General features: G+C 35.0%; 1 protein-coding gene across 2 annotated transcripts in view; it reads right to left on the reverse strand.

Moving 5' to 3' along the window:
• The window catches only part of Hdx (highly divergent homeobox), a 128797-nt gene that overhangs the window by 21660 nt on the left and 96418 nt on the right, over positions 1–10719 (reverse strand). For both annotated transcript variants that reach the window (XM_042668590.1, XM_042668591.1), the window contains exons 7-8: positions 3906–3985; positions 716–799 (exon numbers count right to left, since the gene is read on the reverse strand). In XM_042668590.1, coding sequence (XP_042524524.1) covers positions 716–799; positions 3906–3985 — 164 coding nt within the window. The remainder of the gene's footprint in view (positions 1–715; positions 800–3905; positions 3986–10719) is intronic.

Raw genomic sequence — 10719 nt, forward strand, 5'->3', positions numbered from 1 at the left:
CTCTGGGCCTGGGCGCTGTCCCTCAGCTCTTCAGTTCAAGGCTAGAACTCTACCACTTGAGCCACAGTACCACTTCTGGCTTTTTCTGCTTATGTGGTACTGAGGAATCGAACCCAGGGCCTCATGCATGCAAGGCAAGCACTCTACCACTGAGCTACCTTCCCAGCCCAGTAAAGATTGTATTTGGCATAGTTGCAGTCCAAGATAAAATAAGGGTCACTGGAAAACAATCTCTCCTTTACTGCCATTGATTTTTACTGCCATTGATTTCCTCCTGCTCCTGCTCCTCCTCCTCCTCCTTCTCTTCCTCTTCTTTCTCTGCCTCTGTCTCTGCCTCTCCTTTTCTTCCTTTTTGGTCTCTGCTGCACTCCTGGGTTCAAGTGATTCTTCCACCTAAGTAGCTGTGTCTATAAGCATGATGCATCATGCTTGCCCCCTTTATCATTATTTTAAAAGAGCATGGCCTTTGAAAAGGTTTGGGCATACATTACACATTAACCACCGCTACATACTGTTCCCATTTCTAGGCACCAGTAAACTAAAACCATAGCCACTAAACCAGACAAAATTAACAAAAATACTCAGCACTCTGATTGTCAAATTGACCAAGAGAAAGAATGCTTAATATGCTAAATAGGAGTAGCATAGGTAATGTCAATGTCTGCCTCATTTAATACTTTGTCCTAATGTATGTAAATTTTGAAATTACTTTTACCTTATAATCCAAGAGAGAATTCACTTGTTCCACTTCAGAATTACTTATCATATCACTTTCTTCATCATCGATAATTTCTATTTTCTATAACAAAAGTAGGGAAGTTTTCACAAATAAATGAATGAATACATTTACATGTCAGATCACTATACTCAATGTATAGCACATATATCTATTGAATGTTTAGGTTTAGTGACTGAGTTATCTAGCTATCAAAAAGAAACTGATCATGGACTAACCCCTTATGTTACACACTATGTATGTTGTCCTACTTCTTCCTACCTTTAATGGATGACTCCTTAGAAAATAGAAAATTAATATTATTTTAACAAAATTCTTTTTATCCTTGAAACAAAAAGCACCCCATATGCATTCAACTCTGCTTAAATAGCGCCCTCCTGTGATAGGAAACTCTCCTCCTGTAAGGAAGGGTAGTATATTTTAATGGTAAGCATATATAATTGTTAGCAAGGGCTTTCTTTTCTTTTGCTACATTAGTCTTCCTTACTTCTACTGGAAAATGACAACATATTGCATGTTATTCAAAGCCAGATACATTTTTTTAAATTACATATTTACTGCTTTCCATTAGCTAGATAATTGAAAGCAGACATCTACGATGTAATGATGTAAACTGTGTGGTGATTTTGTTTCTTCACCAGACAGTAACAAAGGGAGTGACAAGCAAAGAGAGAAAGAGGGAGAGGCAAAACTGCCTTTAGCTTTAGAATTAAGGGACAACGTAGTTTGCTAGTATCTTGTCCATAGTAGGCACTAATTAATTGTCAAAAGAATGACCAAAATGGCTTAGTGCTGATTAAAAGAACAATAATAAGTTCTGTCCATGAGAGTAGGGTAAATTCTTTAGTCATATAACACTTTTTGAACAGCAATGCTAAAAGATAATAAAATCAGCTCTACATTTTTCTTTCACATGAAAAAAAACATATTCCAGAAGTAAAATATCTTTAAATATTTAAATTCTGCTAACCCAGAGAAAAGTTCTAAAAGGGAAAAAGTAAGCTAGATTCAGAAACTAAAAAACCTATCAAAAACAAGCACATGAATAGCAGCATGTAGTAGGAAGAATTTTAAATGAGGTTTCCTATCCAGCAATAAATAATGGTGATTAAAAGTCATAAGCAAACTTGGAATGATCATATTTAATATATTGCCTACAAGGATACAATACCATTACAAGGCTCCTGACCTGCAGACTTCTGAGTCAGAAGGACAACTGCAATGAAATTGCTTTCTACTACTGCCTGGAGGTGAATCTAATGTTTTTTTTCTCATTATAATCACTATAAACTTGAGGTTTAATCATGTCGGCTCTGCCTAGACCTCAGATTTCATACTTTTTTTTAATGTTTTCTATATTCTCTCCCTATTTGGGTTGGTTTTGAGCAAAAGGAGCTAGGTAATTTAGAAAGGAAGGCACCAAAGGCCAGTGTATAGATTTGTGCATATAAATAGGTCTAATATATCTGGGTGATTTGTCATCCATGAATAATTGGGGACATTCAAAAGTTACAGTGAGAAGGTATCAACCTTTGAAAGTTTGGAGTTTTGTCTCTGAAAATCAATTGTTCTTGAAAAATTAGGTGCTTAAGCGACTATGAGTCATACCATGTCATGACTTCATTCATTATCTTCAAATGTTTGCTGTAGGGCAGATTTGATGCAGAGAAATTCAGGTTAAAATTGAGCAAGTCTTTAGGAGAAATGAAGTTTCAATATGTAAATAATTGTATATAATTTGTATACCATAACTCAAACCTATTGCCTAGTGGAATTTAATGGCAGTCACACAATTCATAATTATGTAAAAAAAAGTGTTAGGTGCTACCTGATAAAAGCACATCCTTTGCAGCCGCTGGTGGCTCACATCTGTAATCCTAGCTACTCAGGAGGCTGAGATTTGAGGATCATGGTTCAAAGCCAACCCTGGGCAGGAAAGTCGTTAGACTCTTATCTTCAATAAACCACCAGAAAACTGGAAGTGGCACTGTGGCTCAAGTGGTAGGGCGCTCGTCTTGAGCTGAAGAGCTGAGGGAAAGCACCCCAGGCCCAGAGTTCAAACCCCATGACTGACACACACACACATACACAACACACACACACACAAACTTTGCCTCACAACTATAGCTGTTTAGCTGTATTTAGTGATAGTAGGGTCTAATGTGAGCTTCAGAACTAAAATGATCTAAAAAATAATGCATATACAGGTAGAAAACAATGTTAGATATTGTTGGTGTTTATCAATAAATGATATTAAACAAATAATGTTTGTAATAGAAGGCAAATCTGGACATCATAGTCACTTCAGAATGGAAAAAAAATCCATCTTCAACATCATGTTTTAATAGCAACAAGGCACAGAATAGTAATTCAAAAGAAAAGTGAAAGCATGGTGACATTGCCCTTTCTGTCTGACTTTTTTTTGGTTGGTCGTGAGGCTTGAACTCTGAGTCTGGGTGTTGTCCCTCAGCTCTTCTGCTCAAGGCTAATGTTCTACCACTTGAGCCACAACACCACTAACTTCATTTTTTTTATTGGATCAAAACATAAAAAAAATACTGTTTAAAACAAATGCAGTGGGAACTATATGTTTACATTTTCTCAAAGCTCAGTTAATTCCCACATGGTCTGTCTCTTACTGCCTTTCATACTCTCACAATACAGTCTTGCCTTCTTCACTGTGATTTTTAAGACGACTAACAGAGTCCAATCTAACTGGAAAAAGGAAAAGATGGTGAACAGTGTAGATAGGTATGGTTTGAATAGAGAACTGAAGAGTCAGAAATCCTGGGCTATAAGCACCAGAATTAACAAAGGCTTCCTTCTCGAATTCAGACTAAACTCCATTTTAATCCTCCCGTCTGTCAAATGAGAAGTAATCTGCTCCTTGCTCAGTATGTTAAAGTAAAATAACTTGTTATATATTAAATGTCATATTTGCTCTAAGTATTGGATTTTTATATCTGCAAGTCTCCTAGGTCAAAAAATTCAACTATTTTCAATTTTATTTATGAAACACTCAAAGAGATGTACCTTCATTGGAAACAGCTCTGTTTTAATTTGTGATGTGGAACCACTTTTATTTCGACAATACTAATGCTGTTAGGAACTGGAAACATGTCCTTGAAAGCCATCATATAATGAGGAAAGAATTTCAAACTGTACATACCACATTATCTGCAGATACTACACGGTGGTCTTCTTCCTTATGATCCCTTCCCTCATTTGGAACAACTTCACTGGGCTCTTCTACATAAAAAAAAAAAGCCAAGGTTTCATTTTCATACTTCACAAGTTTATCAAGAGTGTTTTTTCCAGATTGCTTAAGAAATTTCTCTATTGTAAAAAGATACAAGTGACATTTATCCATGCACTGATGAACAATTCCACTTTCAATAGTGTATTCTAAGAAACAAATGTGAATGAGTACAAATTCAAGGGTGATCATCACTGTGCTATTTATGAGAGAAAATTGGAAGAAATTTCTACCTTTAAAATTACTAAATTATTGCTTATTTGATCATCATAAATTAATTGTATTTATAAGAGTATTTTGTTGTACTGTTTATACACACACACACACACACACACACACACACACACACAAACATATATTTGCTTGTATTAAATTCATCCCAGGTACATTACTCTTCAAAGCCCTCTTTCCTTCCCCCTAATCTTTTTTAGATTTTAGTGAGAAAACATCTACCCTTTTTTTTTTGGGGGGGGGGGGTGGTCCTGTCGTGGGGCCTGAACTCTGGGCCTGGGCACTGTCCCTCAGCTCTTCAGCTCAAGGCTAGTGCTCTACCACTTGAGCGACAGCACCACTTCCGGCTTTTTTCTTTTTGCTTATGTGGTGCTGAGGAATAGAACCCAGGGCCTCATGCATGCAAGGCAAGCGCTCTACCACTGAGCCACCTTCCCAGCCCCACATCTACCTTTAACAATGAATTATTAGAGAAATCATTTAGGACTTATCACTACAATAAACACAATGGATCCACTAAAAAAGATATAGAATTGCTAATAATGAGAAAAATATTCAGGATATACTGGAAAGTGGGAAAAAAATGAAGGTAACATCTACTGTGTAGAAATAGGTACTTTTAATTTTGTAAGAGAAAATATATATTCTTGGAGGAAAAATAGAGTGAGCACCATTTTGCATCAAAGTATTGCTATTATTTTCTCTGAGTATTATAGATTTTATTTTTCTTACAATTATTTATTTATGTTTAAATACTTTCCTTTTATATTTAAATATTTCCTACAGTAAAATAATTTTCTTATACATGATATAAAACTGTAAATGCAGTAGATTTCTGATTTTGTCAAAAGGTAGGAATATCTGATGCATCTGTACACACATGCACACAAAAATACCAGTACACAAACACTGTATTTATGTACAGAGAAAATACTAACAAAAATATCACCTCATTCATGTTTTCAGATGATTACCATGCAGATTATTTTCATTTGGATTGCATTTCATAATATTTGAGTAATAAACAAATATTCCTTTTCTAATCAAATTAAATATTTTAAAATACAGCAAGATTTTAAAAGTGAAGGAAAAAATAATTCAGAGAAGTCAGTTTAAAAATTAACCCCTGTTTTCACTGTATTTGATGTCGGTGCCCTGCGTCTTGTATATACACTTCTATAATTCGGGGTGAGGGGAGGGAAAAAACAAAATGTTTAAATAGGGATACAGGTTGAACCATTTTAACAATGAAATGTACAAGACACTATGTTGAAAACGAACTTTACAACTTTGGCGGGGGTGGGGGTGTAGGGGGTTAAGGGTGGGGGGTGTAGTTGTGGAGGTGGGAGGGAAGGGATGGTAGTGGAAAAACAAAGGATGAGGCAACAATGCTCAATAGGAAATGTATTCATTACCTTGCTCATGTAACTGTAACCCTCTGTACAGTATTTTTACAATAAAAAAGTAAAACAAACAAACAAACAAACAAAAAAAAAAAACAAGAAAAATCTCTCCAAACGGAGAGCTGATGGCAAATGCCTGTAATCCTAGCTACTCAGGAGGCTGAGATATGAGGATTGTGGTTCAAACCTAACCCGGGCCTGAGAGGCTGTAGGACTTATCTCCACTAAAAACACTACCAAAAAAGCTGGAAGTAAAGCTGTGGCTCAAGTGGTAGAGCGCTAACACACAGGACACGCACAAACAACAACAAAACAAAAACTTTTCCATACTGAGCTGTAGGATGTGGCTAGTATCTGCATACATTGTCTTGTAGATTTTGTTCACCTCTAGCACTTAGAAAAACAGGGTAGCAAATATTTTTTTCTTCACAGTAATGTATAGAGATTATTTTGGTAACTATTAGTAGAATATTTGTTTCTTGGCATTTGAAAGTTTTTTTCACCTTGAAAGTAGCACCAAATTATTAACCAGCCCTCTTAAGATTTTTTGAGTCCATTTCCATGTAAAGATATAAATGAGTATCTTGTATGAGGTTGGGGGTGACAACAGGAAAACAGGGTGGATCCAGAAACTCATTTATAAGAACTCTGTATGAGAATTCAAGTTTAAGATACCTAGGTTCACATAAGGAGAATTTAAATGTGTTTTCTATACATTTAATTTCTATTTTGTTTTCTCCTTTACTAGATCTTTAAAAACACATCATATTTTTTGCATTTGTTACAGAACCTGATACTATAATCCACATACACACAATAGATATAACAATAAAACTAATCAGCATAGTTCTCATTTTATGTAGATATCCATCCACCAGACAACAGAAGATATAAGCATTTTGCCAAAATCTGAATCCAATACACTATCATTAACTATGTTTTTCATGTTTTATATTACATTATTCATTCTACATATATTCTGCTTTGTATCTTTGGCTTATATTTCCCCATTCTCCCTCACATGATTTTGGTAACCAGACTTTTATTCTCTATGTTCTTGGCTTTTTCTCCCCTACCGTTGATTACAACACGAATATGCCTGGAAAATGTTATACTAATGGAAATAAAACAGAGAGAAAATAAACATTACATGAGCTCATTTATCTGTAGAATATAAAGAAAAACAAATCCATTCAAAATTTATGAAAAAATAGTTCCTAGATGGAGGATCTTGTACCTATTCATTCATTTCAAATCACACACATTTTAAGTTCTACATCATTGGCAACTAAATCAAATGAAAGGAGGGGAGTTGTCATCTGCTGTAGCTGCAAAGCTGAAATTAGTACTGGTGGCCTCCAAAGAGGGATTGAATTTTCACCAATAAGATCATTACTATTATTATTCCTTATAAGTTTTCCTTATATTCTTGTTCTCACTCATAACTTTGTACACCGTTCTGCTATACTGACAAAATTCTTTATGTGTAGTTTATTTTAGATGACTTTGATTAAAAGACATTTTTCAGCAGTTATGCTCACTAGACACTGTTGAAAATGAACTACACAACTCGTGGGGGGATAGGAGAGAAGAACTGGGAAGGAGTGAAAGAAGGAGTGACACTGTTCTAAAAGAAATGCACTCATTATCTGACTTATGTAACTGTAGCCCCTCTATACATCACTTTTACAATAATAATAAAGATCATTTTGAAGATTCTAAAATAAAAAGGTGTGAAGTGATAAACTGAATAAAGAATGCTTTCTTTTGCTTACAGATAGGTTCAAATCCAGTGAACGTTTGAAAGCTAAACACTTAACATACCTGGCTATTCCTCAGGAAAAGTAGCTTTGCTAATTGGAAAATAAATAAGTGGAATCATTAATCAGTTAAAACTCTAGAGGGCACTCACATGAAGTAACTGTATGCAGAATTATTTCATGTGCATATCCACATAAATAGATGCAGCTGAAAATAGGCATCATTGTACAATTTAATGTTATGCATGGAGTTTTTATGCTTTAAAATTTTGTGCTCAGAATGACAAAAATATTTAAAATTGTTCAACCATAAATATATTTCGGTAGCTATAAATATTGAAATTAATGAGCTCAGTCATCCAAGTATTGTTTTTGCTGAAGTTTGCAGTTGTGGAAGGAGTGAACCCACATAGCCCAAAAAACATCCAGTCCCATTCAACCACAACTCCCTTTTCTCATCACTTCCACACAGGGAAATGGAAAGGAAACAGGACAGAGGAAGGCTGCAGGTAGAAAGTGGATGCTAAATTCATAAGCTATCTGCCCTCTCAGAAAGAAATGAATAGATGTGAAACTCTAAAAGATTACTAGCACTTTTGTTGACTTTAGCTAAACCTGCCTTTTATTGTAAGTAAAAAACAGACATGTTAGTTTATACCGATTTTTAAATCAGAACTCATATGATTTTCACTTGGTGATTTGAACATTGAAGCATGTGATCCTTGCTTTAAAGACAGATCTTCTTCTTAGATATTTAGAAAACTCTAATCCTATTCAGTTAACAACTGTGTTATTAGGACTCCAATCTCAGTTGTCAGGTTTTTGAAATAATATGATTCTGTTACTGAGATTATTCTGTCTGTATATCTCTAAAATGTAATTAGTGGAAATCTCAAAGTAGACATACATTTAACTGCATTTTTCTAAAATGGATGATAATACGGTTAACGTATTTTAAAGTTATGATATTAATCTCTTCCTGATGTAATTAACAGAGTCATTACTAAAGGATCATACAGTCAAATTAATCAATTTAGCATTCTGTATCAGCAATATGGGGAAGAGAATAGGACAGGACTAACAGGAAGCTGCACAGAAAAGGGAGTCTTTGGAGTTTGAAAATGCTTTTCTGTTACAATTTCTGATGAGAATGAAAAGGTTACCATGCAGCTGTGAAAAATAAGCCACTGAGAGAGAAATTCTAGGCAATAGCACTTCTCATCAAGTATTTTTTTGATTTCTACATTAAATTCTCCCTCTCCCTTTTCTCATTAGGTCTTGATTACTATGCCAGCTGTCTAGAGAACACACTATTATATGACAAAGGATGCTAGTGCAGGAGCCGTGGTATATTAAAAGTGGACCATTATGGTGGACTTTAAAATTAACTTCCATTTTTTCCATTAACTACTTATTTTCTAAAATTCTCTTTTAGATGAGAAAGTGGCAGATGGTGAATGAAACTCCATTTAAGGGCTTCCATACGTCTCTTTATCAGAATATTTCCTCACAGCTCTCCCATACACTCACACAAGCACAAAAGTCCCTATCCACTCCCTCACGAATAACTGCCAGGCATCATGCTGTAAAGATCCTTTTGTGAATTACTGGGAATTTCCAGGCATCTCCAGAAACAGAAAATTTAGTAAGATTAACATAAGAAAAAAATATTTAACAGACCAACTTTATTAGGAGTAACAAGTTTGGAAATGATGAAATGTTTTTTTTTTTTCTTGATGATTTTTAGATCCACTCCATAATTATCTTGCACACTAAATTCTGTTATCATCTGCATCATTATCAATAAGAAATGACTAGAAGGAAAGGGGAAAAGAGGGAGTATGTCAGACTGACAGAACGATTTGAATATTGACAATGATAACCTTCAAATGTCTCATTTTTGAATTCATTGTCTTCTCAATAGTGACCGCTTTCTATCCTTTTCATTGCTTAACCTACTGCAATCTGCTTGCCTCCCCACTGAGTATGCAATTAATTGCTGTCTCTAAGACCCTCTGAAACACTCAATTCAATGGCTTCTTCTTTCTACTCACACTCTATTAGATGATTTAGATGACAACATGTGTTTCTTCTAAAATCTTCACCTACCCTTGGTTTTACTACCTTGGTTCTCTTTTTTTCTGAATGTATTTCAATAGCTTCTTATTGGTTTCAGACCTTGCCCCTCATATCATGATATTTCTCAACAAAAGCATAGTATTTGTCCATTATTTTGTTCTTAACTTACTTTATTGAATATTTTATTTTCTATGGCTATTATTAGCCCTTGATGAATCCCATACTTCTATTCTTGTCTTTAGCTCTTTTCTGATTTCCAGAGCCATATGACCCAGCAGTTCTTTATTGATGAGTCCTGTCTCATCTACAACTCAGTATGTGCAAAACTAAGTTGATCTTTCTATAGTAGCTTATCCATTTAATACAGTACTAGCAATAATCTTAAATGGTTATTGTGGAAGAAATTGTGAAAAGACATAGCTAAATAATTCTAAAATTCATATAGAAGAATCAATGTACTTCAAGAGCAAGGAATAGCAAATGCTCATTCAGATATTAAGACATTTTATTAAAGAATTTTAAGCAATCATATCCATGGAATGTAATAGGAAGTTCAAAATTTTAGCCATGTGTGTATGTCTTCATATGTGTATGTAAATGTATGTGTATATGTCTAGATATGCATGCATATTCGAGTTTTAAAAGCCAGTCTGAAAATCACTGTAAAAATACATTATTTAATAATTAGCATAGCCGGACGGTGGTGGCTCACTCCTGTAATCCTAGCTACTCAGGAGCCTGAGGTCTGAGGATCACCATTCAAAGCCAGCTCAAGAAGATACTCTTATCTCCAATAAACCACCAGAAAACCAGAAGTGGTGCTGTGGCTCAAGTGGTAGAGCACTTGCCTTGAGCTGAAGAGCTGAGGGACAGCAACCAGGCTCAAAGTTCAAGCCTTAATAATAAATAAATGAATAAATATCATAGAGACAACTGGTTATCTATTTGGAAAAGTAAAACTAGGTTTTTTTCCTCACATACTTAATGGTAAAATACATGCTTGTTGACATAAAGATTTGACTGCAAATCTAATACCTAAGGACACTAGGTGGAGATGGCCTGATTTAAGGAGACGTGGTAGATGATCCAAACAGAACGTGGAGATTGGTCAAGACCACAAAATGGGCCAGATGGAATGAAGATGTAAAACTGAGATCTCAAAATGTTTATGCAAGTGCAAAATTGAAAACATGCCATGAAAAGGAGACTGGCAGTCAATAACGTCCCCCAAAGCAGAAAGAGCCAATCAGCCAA

This window comes from Dipodomys spectabilis, unplaced genomic scaffold (assembly GCF_019054845.1).
Source record: "Dipodomys spectabilis isolate Male_0828 unplaced genomic scaffold, ASM1905484v1 ptg000459l, whole genome shotgun sequence".
Lineage (NCBI taxonomy): Eukaryota > Metazoa > Chordata > Mammalia > Rodentia > Heteromyidae > Dipodomys > Dipodomys spectabilis.